Below are 17,394 nucleotides of genomic sequence, written 5' to 3' on the forward strand. Positions count from 1 at the left end.
TCTCTCTCTCTCTCTCTCTCTCTCTCTTTCTCAGATATAAGCTTTCAGCTACTGCTCCAGCATGATGCTGACTTGCCTATTGCTATGCTTCCTGCCATAATGGCCATGGGCTCTAACCCTCTGCAACTGTGAACCTAAATTAAATGCTTTCTTTCATGAGTTGTTTTGATCATGGTGCTTTGTTATGACAATAGAAAAGTAACTAAGAAACCAAGTCTTGGTGAAAAATTCAAACCTAGGACCATGCCTGTTTATCATTGTCTCTTCTCTGGTGGAAAGCTCTTGTTACAAGCCTCTTCTTGGGGAAGTGGGCAGAGTCTTCCCAGGCTGCACTGGGCAGGGTTTATCTGAGACTGAGAGGTTGTGAGAAAAATCTTTTCCAGAGCTGGAATTGCCCCTGAAGCTTCACTTTGGGTGAATTGAAATCTAAATCTCTGCTTATGGAGATGGGGCATATGTCATCTTCAGAAAGATACTTCCTGATTGTTTTTCTACACTCCAAAATGAATCCAATATGAGGCAACGGTTTCAAAAATAGAATTCGGGCTTCACTGCATTTTTACATAAAACTAACACTCTTATTGGGGAGAAAAATGGGAACTTTAAATACATCCTCATTTTTCCACTCTATATCAATAAAAAGGAGTTTTATCACTTAGCTTGGAAGCCTTCTAAAATTTCCTGAGACACGTAATGATTTTCACAATCTCAAGTATCCTTATTAAGGGATGAAAGAGAGCTGTTAGGGATGCCTCTATACCAAGGTGATGGAGTAAGGCTGGGAGGTCACCCACCTCACCTGGAAGGCCAACCCCACAGCACTGACTGCTCAGTGGACTAGGAACATTCTTTATAAACAAGGATATTGCCAACTGATAGTAGTGACGAGTGAGCAGACCTGGACACACTAAGACTGTGCTTCAAATATGATGTGGTAATTGTTGCCACCAAATTGACAGACAGTGTGGTGTTGCCCAGCATCCAGCAGTACCCAGTTCTAACTTCCCCCCTGCCTATGGCCTCAGCTCCCAAACCAAGACCAGAGAGTATATATCACAGACAGCCATAAGCAAGATTTGGAGATATTTAACTTGGAGCCACTGAAAGGTGTATGCTTCCATTCATTTAAAAACACAAATACAAGTAAAAGATGGTATGTTGCCTACCACTATGAGAAAATGACATTTTGAAAAATCTTAACAAACCTTTGCTGAAACACCCAAAACCTGCTAGCCAGCCCTATTTTCAACTTACCTACATGCAGCCTGTGGACGGTGAGTAAAGTATACTTAGCTGAAGAAATATTACACAAGTATTCCCCACTGTCTGAAGCACGAAGATCTTTCAAAGTCATGAATAAGGCACTGTTATCTGTCCGCTCTTTATTCCATGAATGTTGGTAATAGTTGTGTTCCGTGGAGGGCCCAGTTGCCAATACAGAGTATTTCCCATTCTCTACTTTGGACCAAGTAACATGGTAGTCTCGATCTGATGAAGAAAAATTGCTGCTGACTGCACACCAGAGTGAGATGGATTCTCTTTGATTCATCCTATGAATACCTAACAACAGAAACAAAAAGTAAACTATTGAAGACCTAAATGCTGAATGAATTTTTTCAATTACTCTTATGATTAGGAAGGAACGCAAGTGCTAATACTTATGTTCATGGGGAAAGCATTCTGATATTTGTGTTGTAGAGTGTCATACAAAAAAACAACAACAAAAAAAAGGCTGTCCCAATGCTAGGTTATGTTAGGCCTTCAGGTTGTTCTGGGATGGGGTCTTTCTGTGGGGAAAGCACCTGAATCCCAACTCTTCTAACCCGAAGAATCACTCTGGTGCATTGTATCTGCTGCTAAGCCCGGCAACCTGAGATCATTTCCCAGGATCCACATAGTAGAAGGACAGAACCAGCTCCCACAGATTATTGTCTGACTTCCACATGCACAATGTAGCATTCCGTTCCTCCAAATAAGTATGATAAAAATATTTTTAACCATCAATATTAAAAACCCAATAATAATAATAGTTAAACTTAGACTATCAAAGCAGATGCTGAGCCTGATGGCCAACTGTTGGGCAGAGTGAATGGAATTTTATGTAAGAAGTGGGAAATAGTAAGAGCTGGAGGGGACGGGAACTCCACAAGGAGAGCAACAGAACCAGAAAATTTGAACACAGGGAACTTCCCAGAGACTCATACTCCAACCTAGGACTATTCACGGAGATAACCTAGAACCCCTGCACAGATGTAGCCCATGGCAGTTCAGTGTCCAAGTGGGTTCCATAGTAATGGGAAGAGGGACTGCCTCTGACATAAACTGATTGGCCTGCTCTTTGATCACTTCCCCCTGAGGGGGGAGCAGCCTTACCAGGCCACAGAAGATGACAATACAGCCACTCCTGATGAGAACTGATAGACTAAGATCAGAAAGAAGGAGAGGAGGACCTCCCCTATCAGTGGACTTAGGAAGGGGCATGCATGCAGAAAGGGGAAGGAGGGTGGGATTGGGAGGGGAAGAGGGAGGGGTTTATGGGGGGATACAAAATGAATAAAGTGTAATTAATAAAAGTTAAATAAAAAATTAAAAAATAATAATAATAGTTAAACTTAGTAGATCTATTAACTGGAGAGAATCAGAAGTTGTGATCTTCTAAGAGACACCCATCCCTGTGCAGGTGGGAAATCCTATTTGGAGGAAGAACCCTAGAGAGATAGACAAACATTCATGAACAGATTTCCAGTGTTTTCATTCAGTGTATAAACACCTAGCAAGGTAGGAACTTCTATTTTATAAATGGGAACGGGTGCTCAAAACCAATGCAGCGAAATTATCCTTGCTGCAGATGGGTTTTCTTTCTTGTTTGTTTCTTTGGGGATCTATCCCAAATGCCTTCCAGTCTCTGACATAGCACCTGTACACAGAACATCCAATGGAGCCCACCTGCCAATGTCCACCTTCCTCTCCATGTTTGACTGAGAAGTGAATTTTTAATAGCACACTCAAAGGATGAATGTGATCCTGTAACGTTCAGTGTACTTTTAATATAAAATGGACCCGGATCCCCAGTTTTTTCAGAGCTGCTTTCAGAGACAGCTGCATTGTCCATTTTCCATGTGATATTGGATTGAGGATAAAGTCTCAGGATACTGCATTCCAGAAAGCTCCCTACGTTCCTCTTCTCATACCTCATTACAGGTGTTTGGAAAGCTGCGCAAGAGAAACAGAGGGTTATGAAGAACTGTGGTCATTAGCTTCCTTAACAGTACCTATGTAATAAAAGCTAAATTTATGAGCAAGATCTCTCCGTTGCTTAAAGAAAAACTAAATCCAAACAAAAACTGCAGAAGCTTAAGACTGGGTGTTGTTACCCAGGAATAATGGTAGGAATATGCATGGATACACAACAAATAACAATCTCTATTCTCTAGAAACTTATCTAACAAATTTAATGGCCTCACTGAGAAAGAAAATAAGGTCAAAATCTACAGAGTCCATACTCCTTAGCTACTGACTCAGCATATTTGAATTTTATTCTTTAACATACAATTCTGAGTCAAAATATAAAACAGTTAAATCAGTCAGAGGAAATTACACACACACACACTCATAATCCCTTGACACTATACATCAAAGATAATGTAATTTCTGTTCTGGCCCACTACAGTACAGTAAATAATGCAAACAGAATAAGTCATTTGATGTTTTTGATTTCCTAATGCGTATGAAAGTAGTTCTTCATTATATATAGTCACTTACGTATAAAATTGCTTATAATTACTTTGTTTCATTTGAAACAGGTTCTTTCCGTGGAGAATGGTCTGGCCTCAAGCCATGGATCCTACTTTTTCAGTCTCCCTAGTACTAGAGGTACAAGTATATGTCACCACACTACGCTCTGCAATAGCATTATGTCTTAAAAACTATGCTCGGCCATAACTGGGCTATGCATGCCACAACTCTCCTCTCAAGCTCAATGACCATTGTGGAAGAAGGGAGAGAAAGACTTTAAAAGCCTGAGGCTGGGGAGAACTGCAGCAAAACATTGTCTTCTGGACATTACAGAACAATTGCACTCACGAACTTAGAGCGGCTACGGTTGCCTGCACAAGGGCTGCAGAAGATCAAGCCAATCAGCATTCCAGAACAGGGAAGACAGGGCACAGAAGCCCCCATGCCTAGCTGAGGAGTTACTGAGACTGATACTGCTAGGGAAGGGATAGTTTTCTTTAGGAACATGATCCCTAGTAGGTTGACCACGCTCTAGTAGATGGCTTCATACCCGTACATATACAAGCACCACTAATCAGATTCAATGGGTTGTTTTAAATTTGTTTAAAAAATGAACATGTATTTGGAAAAGTAACAGATCCAAGAGAAGTTGGAAACAGGTAATGGGGATTAGACATGATCAAGATACAGTGTATACCTGTATAAATGAAAATAGTTATGTGTTCAAAATTATAAAATACAACTGCGCTAATAGTAAATTCATAATAGCAGTAAAATTGACAGGGAAATAAAGAGTATTGTCTAACATACTATGTTAGACCAGCATACTCATCATTAACATACCAACAACAATGTATCAACAAGAGTTCTTGTTAGTGTAATTAATTATAAATAGGCAATGAAATTATTTCTATTATTTTTAAGTTTTAATCAGATACCAGTTTAATTGAACAAAAACTTAACCATTCACAACCATGATACATTAATCATATAATATGGCAAGAGTTACATTGTAGTTACTACAGAGAAGATAAAATCACATAATATCAACAGTAACTTCATGTGTATTACAAAAAAGCAATTTAAATTTAATTCAGTATTTCTAGTCACCATGTTGGAATTTTCAAGACTGATGATATGCAGTGGTGACAAAACCACAAGGGAAATGAATGTTCTTATGTTGCTAATGTCATTGGAATATTAAAATCTTACTTCTTGTACTTTTATTTCAGATAATTTGTCATCAATTTATGTAACTATAAAGACATTCATCACAACAGAGTCTGTTCTGGAAAACACTGGAAGTCTGAACACCCACCAACAGGGAGAATGGTTATATTAATTATAATGTGTCCATACTATGAAATATTATGCATTGGGCACTGTCTATAATATTCTGTATTAAAATAATAATGTATATTTGTAGGAACTGACTTGAGAGGAAGAGCTTAGCCTATTAAATTCAGAAAAGGCTATTTCAGAATTATATCAAATTATATCATTACACCTTACTAAAATTTACATATACACTTACCCCCCACTTTCAGCTTCACCTCATTTGTTGTGGCTTGACTAATCGTTGTTGACACATAGCAACTATAATTTCCTTCATCCAGAAGGCTCAATCTTTTGACATTTAGAGAGGCATTCCCATTGTGAATTTCACTATGAAAGAGGGATGTCCTGTTTGCATATCTTAGATCCTGTGTTTCCAAATGATCCATGTCGTTGTAGTATGTATGAACATTTTTATCTTGATTTTTCCAGTGAATTACAATTTGAGGCCCATTCTTAAATGGACAAGGGAGGATTACATCTTCATCATATCTTCCAAGAATGAGTTGCTCATTATCACTAATGAGGTGACTGGAGAAGACTGGGAAGAAGAGGTCTAACAGTGGGAACAGAGACAAAAGGAAAAGAGTTAATGACAGGTGCTTGTCTGTGCTTCCGTCCGGACTGCCTGAGTGAACCTCCACTCAGAATAGCCTGATCACCACATCTTCAACATTGGAAACAAGCCCTGGCACTGTTGGAGTATCTTCCCCTTTAGCTAAATACCTAATTGAATCAAAGTAACAGTGAGATTGGCTCACTGTCCCCAAGACTTAAGCATATTAGTTTGTAACCCACGTGATCAATGGTCTGTCTCTCTCCAAATCACTGCTGCAGTACAGGAAAGAGTATGAAAGAGTTAACCTTTGATGGTTACTGTAATATTCATAGTTTGTGAAGCTACTGTAATAGTCATAATAAGTAGAGCCAGAATGTCCTAAACTGAGATGAAATTAACTTTGTTGAGTCAATAGTATATGTAGCATTTAAAAGACAATTCTGGGTTCAACAATCTCTTAGTATTCTAGAAGGTAGTCTCAGCCCAAGAGGACATGGGCAGAAGATCAAAGAGAGAAGTGAAGCAATATGTTGACTTTGGCTTTAGAATATGCATTAGTTAATTTTCATGAGAGAGAACACCTGATAAAAACAACCTAAGAAAGAACATGTTTATTTGAGATCATTGTTTCAGAGGGTTCAGTCCATCCCAGATGACTCTATGGCTTCTGGGTCTGGAGTGAGACACAACGTCCTAACGGTGGGAGCATCTGGCAGAGGAGAAAGAGAAAAGGAGAGGAAACAAAAGCAAGGTACAGCTCCCAAGGTTATCCACAATGACAACCTACTTCCACCAGCTAAGCCTGTACACAAAAACCATACTTTCAATAACAAGCAGCAGGCAGCTAGAAGCCACAGAGAGGTGTTAATAGCATCAAGAAGAAATAACTAGAGTAGCTTGAGTGAGAGAGTAAGCAAAGGTGTAGAGGAATTTTAATTCGGAACATGGCTGCTCTGGCAAAAGATCACATTCAAATATAGTCTAGGTCTATGCAATCTGGCTGGAATACAGACACACCTTTGATCCCAGGAGACAGAGGCAAGCAGATCTCTGAGTTCAAGGCCATCCTGGTATAAAGCAAGTCCCAAGAACAGAAAAACTTAGGTCCAGGTGTAGTAATACAGGCCATTAATGCCAGAACTCAGGAGACAGAGGCATTGCAGATCTCTGAGTGCTAGTGAGTTCTGTTCAGTCAGTTAAGTTGAGTCAGTGAGTTGAGAGGCAGTGCAGTGGATTTGAGTTCATGGCAGTTCAGTTCAAGGAATTCAGAGGTAGTTTTACTGAGAGTTTTCACAGAAAGAGGGTGAGTGAAAACAAGCTAGACACAGGTGATGACAGAATGAGCCAGAGAAGGAGAATGAGCTGGAAGATTAGAACAATTGCCAAAGTTAGTATAAGGCCAAGCAGAGCAATTTAGTCAGAAGCTGAGAGAAACCAGTTTGAATCAGTCATCTTAGAGAGGAGTTGCAGCCAGAACAGCTGAGTTAAACCAGCCAGCAAGAGTTCAGAAAGAACAAGCAAAGGTGAGCTTATTCAGCAGTAAGTCTCAGAGGCTGAAAATATCCTAGGCCGAAGTTAGATTGTATGGAGGCTAGAAGCTTCCAGGACTAGGCCTCGGATAGCAGATGGATGAAATTATATCCAGAGAATAAAAGATACTTTAGCACAAAGGTAACACCATCACATCATTGCTGGAGTTCCCAACTAAGAGTTTGTCCATTCATAAACTTCTGGATTCCTGTTCCTGCTGGAGGCAACTTTTATGTCATGGGATAAACAGTAATGTCAGAAAGGAATGGTTTGCCTTCTACCCATTCTTAAGAACACAATGTTTTATTTTGTTTTGTTTTAATGTATTTATCTGCTTGTTCCCCTCTGTAATCTCTGTTATGGAGATCCAAGTGGCCAGTCTGACTCAGGACAGGATTTTTAGAGGATGCATGCTAAAAACATGCTTGGGTCTTATATAAGGAGAGTCTCCACACTCTCAGAACCTGCTTTAAAAAAAATTAAGCAGCATAACTGTTAGGACTCAGGAAGTTCATATATCCAGAAGTCAGCTTACACTGGACTATAAAAGGATCTCTAGTAGTTAAATAAAGCCAGAATTCCTCAGGAACTTGTGAAAGCTGCCCCCATCTACCAAAAGGAGTCATTTTCCTTCCTTACCTCTGGCAGAACAGACATATGGCTCTCTATTGATATGTACCCATGGTTTCATATCAAAACCCATGCTGGTCCCTCAGTCCCTAATCACAACTACTTGGCATACATTTCAAAATCCATGCTAGCCTCCTGGACCCTACCTGTTCCCCTCACACACTCACACCCTGCCAACTCTACGAGCTACTCATTCTCATTATAACCCAGGCACTATTTCTATTCTCTCTCTTGCTATCTTCTTGTTCTCTTGCTGTCTCTTGTTATCTCACTCTCTTCGCTATTCTTTATTTTCGCTGTTCTCCCATCTTGCACAGACAGTCCTGGACATGTTTAGTCTACTTCCCTTTCTCCCTGATCTGGACTCCTCTGTATGTCTCTGGGTATTTTCTCTCTTTTACTCACAAGAAAAAACCTTTCTCTAAACCATACTATGGAGCAGCCCTTTCAGTGGTTTCTTTTCTGCATCTCTTCACATACATACATGACAATTTTCCAATATAATATGTGTTACAGTACCCACCTTCTAAGTTTCCAGAACCTCTCAAAATAACACCAGTATTTGGGAGCCAAATAGTCAACATATGAGGCTGTAAGGCGCAATTCACACTCACATCATAATAACAACACACTCACAATACCTTATCAGTCAGACAAAGGAGATTTGGAAAATATGAGTCTGAATATAAATGTAAAATTCTAATCCTCTTGATATATCGGATTATGTTGTTGTTTTATTGTGAACATAAGAAGATTTCAAAATTTGTAATAATTCAACACAAGTAAGGGTTTTGTAATAAAAACATGCTTAACCACATTATAGTATTGAAATCAATGTCTCCTTTTTTGACTAATGATAAAAAAATGTAAGTAGGTCCTATTTTCTTCTCTGAATTCTTAGACATTAAAATGAGAAAGAACATTCTATTATGGACATTAGAATAAATTCTTTTGGATTTTTGCCAGTGCTGCTTGAGACTGAACAATTGGGCACTGGCATGGCTCTGTTATCCCTTTTTCCTTTGCCTCTTCCTCTGTGGCTGTATCTCTCCTGCCATGCTTTATCTTTCACTCTTTCTCAGAGAGATTTAGAGTCTTGCTAGCAGATGAGAGAGATGTGGCATTATGTTAAGAAAAAATGTGGATTAATAGAGAAGAAAAGAAGTGACTGTTGATCTGATAACTGCTCCACCCTATTGTTTCACTGCAATAATCGACAAATGGGACCACAGGAAACCAAAAAGCTTCTGTACAGCAAAGGGCACAATCAGTTGAGTAAAAAGAGCCTGTAGAATGAAAAAAAAAAATCTGTGTAGAGGGTTGGTGTCTAGAATATACAAATAGCTCAAAACAAAACTAAACAGCAAGAAAATAAACTCTGAAATTTTAAAATGGGGCATGGAACTAAACATGGAGTTCTTAAAAGATGAAATACAAACTTCTTCTAAAATGAGAAAGTGTAAGAACTGTTCAGCATCTTTCACCATCAGAAAAATGCAAATTAAGATTGCTTTGAGAATCTGCTCTAGACAGAAAATGATGGCACGGATGCGGAGAAAGGGGAACATTTATCCCTCACTTCTAAGAATGTAGACTGATATAGCCATTTCGGAAATCAGTGAGGCAGTTCCTTGAAAAGCAAGAAACAGATCTACACTGTGCTCCAGCTCTACCACTTTTGCACAGATACTCAAAGGTCACGGTATCTTCCTACTTGTTCTTCAGCATTCATTGCTTCTCTAGTCACAATAGCCAGAAAATGGAAACAGCCTCGATGTCTATGCCCTGGTGACTGGGTAATGACAATTTGATGTATTTACATAATTGAATATTATTCAGCTAAACAAGCACAGCACTAAAATGACTTGTAGTCACATAGTGATCTATAATTATACATAGATCAGTCCATCACTCAATCCCCATCTTCAAGTCAGGTGAGCAATGAGGTGAGAAAGGTGGGTATGGGAGGAGGTGGAAGAGTGACTATGAACAAAGTACATTGTGTGAAATTCTCAAGGGATTAATAAAAATATTTAAAAAACAAATAAAACAATGAAAAAGAAAAGGCTCATTCAAGAATCTGTTAGGGTTATAGTCTTTTAAATGAATGCTTTATAAGCATCTATTTTTAGGTGATTTTTTTTTGTACATTCAATGAGGTATGTACTTGTGACTTTCTGCTATATAGCTGTGTATGTAAATCTTACATACTTTCAAAAGTTAAAGATTTTATATGTTTTGGATGTACAAAGTGACCTATAAAGGCTGTTTTTTGTTTGTTTGTTTGTTTCATATATTCAGATGCAGAGCCTGACATCTGGAGAATCTTGCTATTGAATCAACCCCTCTGTATGCCTTTGTCCTTAACAAATAACCTTTTTTTTTTTTTACCAGGACTGGCACACATATGGACTCACAGAGACAGTAGCAGCATGCACAAGACCTACAAAAGTCCAGGCTAGACAGTGTCCAAGTGCTGCATGGGGGAAGTGAACCTAGGTTCCCATCCCAAGCCAAGACTCTATCTGCAGATGACAAGTACTTCCAAAGGAAAAATTGGTTTTCTTCAATGGGTGAATTAACCACATTTAAGGGCAGGTCCCATAGCCAGCAGTAGATAGCCAACGCAAAGAGAGGTCAATGGTATTTTTGGAGATTTTTCTGTTTTTGTCTCATATTGCTTTGCTTGAACATTTTTTTTTAACCTTACTGGTTTTTCACTTGGGAATTGTGGTTCTGATTTTGTGTTTTCAATAGGTGTGTGTGTGTGTGTGTGTGTGTGTGTGTTTTACTCATTTATACGTTTTCTTTATTTTTTTAATTTGTTGTTATTCTTTTAATTATTAGCTCTTGTTTGTTTTTTCTGTTTGTTTTCTAAAGAGGGAGAGATAGAAAGAAAGCATGAAGTTGGATGGGCAGGGATGTGAGGAGGATCTGCGAGAAGATGAGGGAGGGGGAACATGATCAAAATTTATTGTATAAAAATTATTTTCAATAAAAAGGCTGTTTGCTGTTATATATTATAATATATTACATATGTGATATATATCATATATATTATACATTTACCAAAAATCTATTTGTATAACAGAACCATTCTCTGAATTTGTAAGAGGTCTAAAATTTTGATTTTTGCTACTGTGATAGTTCTATTACACAACTGAACCGAAGGGTCTGAATTTTATACCCATAGCACAAGCTGATTCAGTATGTACAGGGACTTTTGTGTAGTTCTGCTATGACGGTAATTATGGCTGACTCTTTTATTATCTGTGTGTGGTAAGCCTTCTAAGATCTGATGCTGATAAAAACAGTTTACCTATATGGCATTCTCTAAAGCGAAAATGTTAATGATGGCAAAAAAGAATGTTTATGATAGAACCTTGGAAATATGTCAAGCTTAGATACAAAACTTCCACTCTGACATCATATTGGTCAAATTCCCCTTTCTAGTGACTTTAATAGCAGATGATGTATTAGAAAGAGCTTTAAATAGAGCACACAAAAGCACACATGTTACACACATGACCTAATAGTAATTTTTACTTTTATATTTTGATATGTGTTTTCACAGGGACGTGTCACACGAGGCCATATGTGGAATATCCCAACTGTGGTGTCATGTCTGCACTCAAAATGTTTTATATTTTGGAGCAGTTTGGAAAAGGGAGGCACAATCTATAGCCAACTTATTTTTTGTGTTACTGTTAAACTCAGATCATACAAATAACTAACACCTTCATTATAAAAGCAATTACCGTGAGATCCACAAGGAAACAGGGTGACGAAGAAGAGATAGAACAGCGCCTGTGCCTTCATGTCTTGTGTAGGTCATGTTAACCGTGCTGGAGAAGAGAAGCAAAAATTGCATGTTACAAACTGTAACGCAAAAGACAGTTGAAAAGAACCACAGTGTCTGACTCCAGGAGGTTATGCTATAATGCAGTCACACAAATAATTTGTCGTAGCCATTACACACAATATTGTATAAGTTCGGTGGCATAGAAGCAATTCCTGCAGCATCGGAGAAAACCCAATTATAACACAACTTTAAATGCCATGCTTTAAATGCTGTTCTTGTTTGTTTGTTTGATTGTTTTTAATAACACACTTCTTTGCACACAGACACTAGCAGGATCCATCGCCAAATCTACACTATAATATTAATGCGAAAGAGTGGACTTACACTGGGAGCCGGCTGTGCTGTATGTTAGTCACTGATAAATGGCTGTTGAATGAATAGGGATTTGGCAGTGGTCCAACAGTGCCTCTCTAGACAATCGCTGTTATTTATAAAGCCTTCTACAGTGTGAATACATTGCCTTTATAGTAAAATATACTAAAAACCAAATTCAGTTCAATATTAAAAGCCAATGACAACTATGGCATTGTTTATAATCAGACATAAAAACAGCCACAACATGGCACCAACCTTAGTGCAAACCACAATGCTGCTATTAAAATGGAGCAAGGGCGGGAGTGTGATGGGGGAGAACTTATACAGTCTCTGGTTTGAATGAGAAATGTCTCCCAGGGTCTCAGGGGTTTGAACACTTGGTCCTGAGTTGGTGGTCCTATTTGGGAAGGTTTACTTGGTGTGGCCTTGCTAGAGAAAGGGGAAGTATGTCCCTGGGAAGGGTATGAACTCTGAGAGTTTATAGTCTGGTCCCATGACCACACCCCCTCAAACCCACCTACACCTTTGTTCCTGTAGTTAAAGATATGATCTCTCAGCTTCCTGCTCTTGCCACCATCCCTGTCACTTGCTGCCATGACTTCCCAACATGATGAGCACTTGTCCCTCTGGAACTGTAAGCCCAAGTGGTCTTTCTTCCACAAGTTACTTCTGATCTTTATATGTCGTCACGGCCACAGGCAAGCAACTAATACTTATCCACTTACCCACACACGACATCATTTCCCGTAAAATAGAACTGATTTCCTTGAATGATGAGATTACAGTTAATTTTTTTTCTTTGATAAAGTGTCTTTAAGAATAGCCTATAATTGGTCTTAAAATCATTACAAGATTTCAAGAATCATTTGGCAGTTCTACAATTGAGAGTGTGCTTTAAATGTGCCATAAGATATAAAATTTTAGAATGATTAGAAATATTCTAAAAAATTTAAATTAGACTCCTCCATCAAAACAAAATCCAGGAGTATGATAATTTATAGTTTCAATTTCACTTTTTAAATGCAAGAAGGAAATAATTGAATTTGTAACTTTTGCAGAGTTTTTTTTAACTTGACTCATTTTCTGATTTTGTATTAAAATGTGTTCATTTTTTGTTAAACTTGTTTGTTTTATTAAAATATATCTACATAATAATTAGAAGAGCAATAAATACAAAAAAGTTAAAATATAAACAAGGTTAACATTTACAAGACTAAGTTGATACTTATTAACTTCCATCCATTCAAAGGCAGAACTCAAACATTTAGTAAAGTGAAAACTTCTAAAAAATTGTATTAATTATTAAAATAAGCCATATTTCTTATTTCTTCTTAAAGGTATATGTGTAAGGTACTAATAAATACTATATCGCAATCTATAAATGGGAACATTAGTAACTAGAAAAGTCAATTTTTTAAGATTTATTTATTTTTATTTTATCTATATAAGTTTTTTACTTGTATGTATGTATGCTTACATGAAAATGCATCTACTTATTTCTAGCCTCATTAATTTTTAAAAGAATTCCCTAAGTAATTGTGTCCATTTTTCTCTTTCCCCTTAATCTACTAGAGGCTCTGTTTGCAGGCCATGTCAAAACTGGCCTTTGTCACTATCACCAATAACTTCTACATAATTTCATTTGCCATCTTATTCAGGCCCAGAGTACTGTCTGCACAGCTGATTGCTATTTCTGCCCAAAAGACGTTGCTCTGGCTTCAAGGTACAGTATTCCCTTACTTTTCTTTCTATTGGATCCCTTGGTCCTTTGGTGGCTCCTGTCTGCTTGTCCTGACTATATGGAAATAGGGAATGTTCCCAAGCTTTGTACTTTCTCTGCCTACGTCCTCTGTCTGTGAGTTCCTTTACTCTGTGGAACAGAATGCTCTCTGAACCATTGCTTCTGGAACATCTCCATCGAGCCACGGTCAATTAGCCTGTGCTTTTCTGCAGACATCACTAAGTCAGCATGAGACTTCAATGTGTATCTTTCCCACTTTTCATTGTTTTGCACTCCACTCTCGACAAAACTAAACAGTGTGGGTTATCGTGTGTTCCCTCAAGCATTCATCTCAGTAACTAACACAAAATTCTCCCAGTTAGTCTAAGTCAAAAACCAAGCTTGTTTCTTCCAGTTCCTCAAGCCCCGTATCAAGTCTATTGACATTTCTGCTGTCTACTTCTCTCCCATTCTGCTGTCATCATGCTGCTCCAAGGCGCTACTGTCTCTTGTGTGGAAATCTAAAAATGGACATCTGGATGATTATTCTTGCCTCCTTATAGTTCATCGTCAACACAACAGTCAAGAATCGTTGTTTTTAAAATATGTAAGTTGTTCTGTGATAGTATCCTAATTAAACCATGCAGTGGCTCTCCACGACCAAGAGTAAGACTTAATTTTTCACCCTGCATATTAAGCTCTCCATGCTCTGGCTCCTTCATCAGCCTCCCCCACAGTAGCCCATAATGTATATTCTCAAAGATCCATGGACACAAGTACTCCAGTCCAAGGGTCAGCATAAGCCTGAGCTGAAAATTTGGTCCTTGAGACAATTTAATTCGTGTATTTTGAATAAAATGACTAATTACAGTAACCTACTTATCATCTAACATAAAGTACCATGAATAAAGTACACAAAAGCTTGATTTAACACTATAGAAATAGTTTCAGCATTTAGCTAAGGGAGGCAGATAATGAGTGTTTAGCCTTATTTTTATGCCTCGGTTTTATTTTTAGCCATTTGTTTTTTTCCCCTCAAAGTAGCCAAAAGCCTCTACCTTGGATGAAACTGGTTGTCCAAGTTGCAATCAGCACACTTACAAAAGGGTTCAAATGTTAGAAGCGGCTTGTTCCAGTATACTCTGGCTAGATTCCAGATGTGAGGGAGAGAAAGCAGAAACCAGCCTCTGTAAAGAGCATGAGCAAAAGGAATCCAGATGCTAAAGGCAAGCAGAAAATGGAGAAAGCCAAAGGCTATTCCTACAATTGTGACACAAGGGCGAGGGAACGGTTAGCCCTGTGCTCATCCTAACAGATACAGACCAATGCCATAGGAGCTGTCAGCACCAAACGACAATGATGCCACAGACCAGCGTCTTGATCCTGTACATTATCAACATGAGGCTAACACTGGTTTCTGGCCAGCTGAAGCCACCGCCCAAGTCAAGGTCTCTGTTCTGAAAAGGAGCTGTATATCACACATCAGCGGCCCACTTCTACCTTCCGAGTTCCTTTGAGGAAAAGTAAATTCCAGGATGCTTCCTTCTCCTCTACATTTTTAAAAATTTCATTGTCTCTCCACAGGGTCCATGGCACTGAGCCAGTTTGTAAAAGAAATGGAAACAGAAGGAAAACTTGTAGCGTCCTGGGGATTTCTCCTTAGCATCTACTTAGATTTTAATAGCATTGACTTTGTTTAGACAGAATAAGAACAAAAGAATAGGGCTAGAGTTGCCTTCTCTTTATGCAAATATCTCCCCTGATGTTTTACAGCAAAACTCCACCACATAGGGGATTCATAGATTAAACTGAGAGTCTGAATCTCTAGGGGGTGCCATTAGTGCCTTAGGATCTATTGGTTAAGATTTCTGTTTTGTTTTGAAAAGCAGGCTAAGAGTCTGTGCTGATAAGTTCTGGGAGAGGAGAAGTGTGATTGTAGAACAACAAGAATGGAAAGCAGATACAAAATAATGGTTGCCTCGTTGCCAACCAGAAAAGCAAACAGCCAACTTGCTCAGCTGCAAGCTTTAAGAACTACAGTGCCTAGAATCCATCACTGAAATAACCCACTAGTCAAAATCTTCCTATGACTAAAGGAACTTCTACTTTCTTTCAGGTAGTACCTGATCTCTTGGAACAACCATTGAGGAAGCAAGATACTATAATATACTGTGTGGAATATTTTTTAAAATGTACATTTGTTTTTTTTTTAAGAGTGTGTGTGTGTGTGTGTGTGTGTGTGTGTGTGCGTGTGTGTGTGCACGTACAGAAGTACAGGGGTATACAGAGTCCAGGGGTGTTAGACTGACTTCCTTGGAGCTGTATAGGTGGTTCTGAGATGCCTGACATGTGTGCTGGGTATCAAACTCGGGTTTTGTGGAAGAACAGCAGTATGCATGCTTCACTGATGAGCCATCTCTCTAGCCCTACTATATGAAATCTTAACTTTAAGGCACTTTGCATTATTATGGAAGTGGTGATCACCATCTCTGGGAGTCAGGTCTAGCCTATAGCTGCTGCGGCTCCCAATATTGTGGGTCCAGTGAAACATCTGCTGAAAATGGTATTTCTAGGTGAGTCAAGGTCTTCAGGTGACATACAGAAACATGGCAGTTGAACTGAGACCTGCACTTTTTTTCTTGATCAACCTCCAACTAGTTAAGGGCCCAAAAGAGTTAATACCAAGTGTGGTTGGTAAATTGAATACAATAAAAACACCTAGTTTAAAAAAATCTGTCCTGTTTTTTGTTGTTGTTTGTTTGTTGGTTTAGGTTTTTTGTTGTTTCTTGTCATTTTGACATGAACTAGAGTAATTTGGGAAGAGGAACATCAGTTGAGAAAATCTACATCACTAATGATTTGTGGTGCATTTTATTAACTAATGATTGATGTAAGTTCACTGTGGGTAGAACTACCTGGGTGTGTTGTATAAGAAAGCAGGCTGAGCCTCAGCATCTGCTTTGATACCCTGCTGGGTGGAGTCTTTCAGAGGCCCTCTGTGGTAGGCTCCTGTCCTATTTCCTGTCTTCTCCAGCTTCTGATGTTTATCCCATTTGCCTTTCTGAATGAGGATTGATCATCTTACCCAGGGTCCTCCTTCTTGCTTAGCTTCTTTAGGTGTACAGATTTTAGTATGTTTACACTCATTTAGTATGATATATATTAGTATCCTTATATTCTATGTCTAATATCCACTTATAAGTTAGTATATACACCTCCCCCTAACGGGGAGGGGGGGCAGCCTTACCAAGCCACAGAGGAAGACAATGCAGCCAGTCCTGATAAGACCTGATAGGCTAGGGTCAGATGGAAGGGGAGGAGGACCTCCCCTATCAGTGGACTGGGGGAGGGGCATGGGAGGAAAAGAGTGAGGAAGGGAGGGAACGAAGGAGGGGACTACAGTTGGGATACAAAGTGAATAAACTGTAATAAAAATATATTTTTTAAAGCAGGCTGAGCAAGCCAGGGGGAGCAAGCCAGTAAGCAGTATCTTCTTTGGTTTCTGCCTCAGTTCCTGCCTCCAGGTTCCTGAGTTGGTTCCTTCATTTACAGTCAATAGACCATGACTAGATTTATAGAAGCCAACTAAACCCTCTCCTCCCCAATTTGCTTCCGGCCATGATATTTTATCACAGTAATAGAAACCCTAACTAGGACAGGTACTCATTTAGTTTCTGATCTTTTTCTAATTAGCAGGAAGTTAATGGT

At 38.8% G+C, this 17,394-nt stretch overlaps 1 protein-coding gene across 12 annotated transcripts in view; it reads right to left on the reverse strand.

The window, feature by feature from the left end:
* The window catches only part of Hhla2 (HERV-H LTR-associating 2), an 85,367-nt gene that overhangs the window by 5,559 nt on the left and 62,414 nt on the right, over positions 1-17,394 (reverse strand). For all 12 annotated transcript variants that reach the window (XM_055594987.1, XM_055594995.1, XM_055595004.1 and 9 more), the window contains 4 exons: positions 11,548-11,634; positions 5,270-5,626; positions 2,947-3,213; positions 1,255-1,560 (listed from right to left, as the gene is read on the reverse strand). In XM_055594987.1, coding sequence (XP_055450962.1) covers positions 1,255-1,560; positions 2,947-3,213; positions 5,270-5,626; positions 11,548-11,608 — 991 coding nt within the window. In that variant the 5' untranslated portion in view covers positions 11,609-11,634. The remainder of the gene's footprint in view (positions 1-1,254; positions 1,561-2,946; positions 3,214-5,269; positions 5,627-11,547; positions 11,635-17,394) is intronic.

This window comes from Psammomys obesus, unplaced genomic scaffold, assembly GCF_907164565.1.
Source record: "Psammomys obesus unplaced genomic scaffold, mPsaObe1.curated_primary_1811, whole genome shotgun sequence".
NCBI classification, from domain to species: Eukaryota; Metazoa; Chordata; class Mammalia; order Rodentia; family Muridae; genus Psammomys; species Psammomys obesus.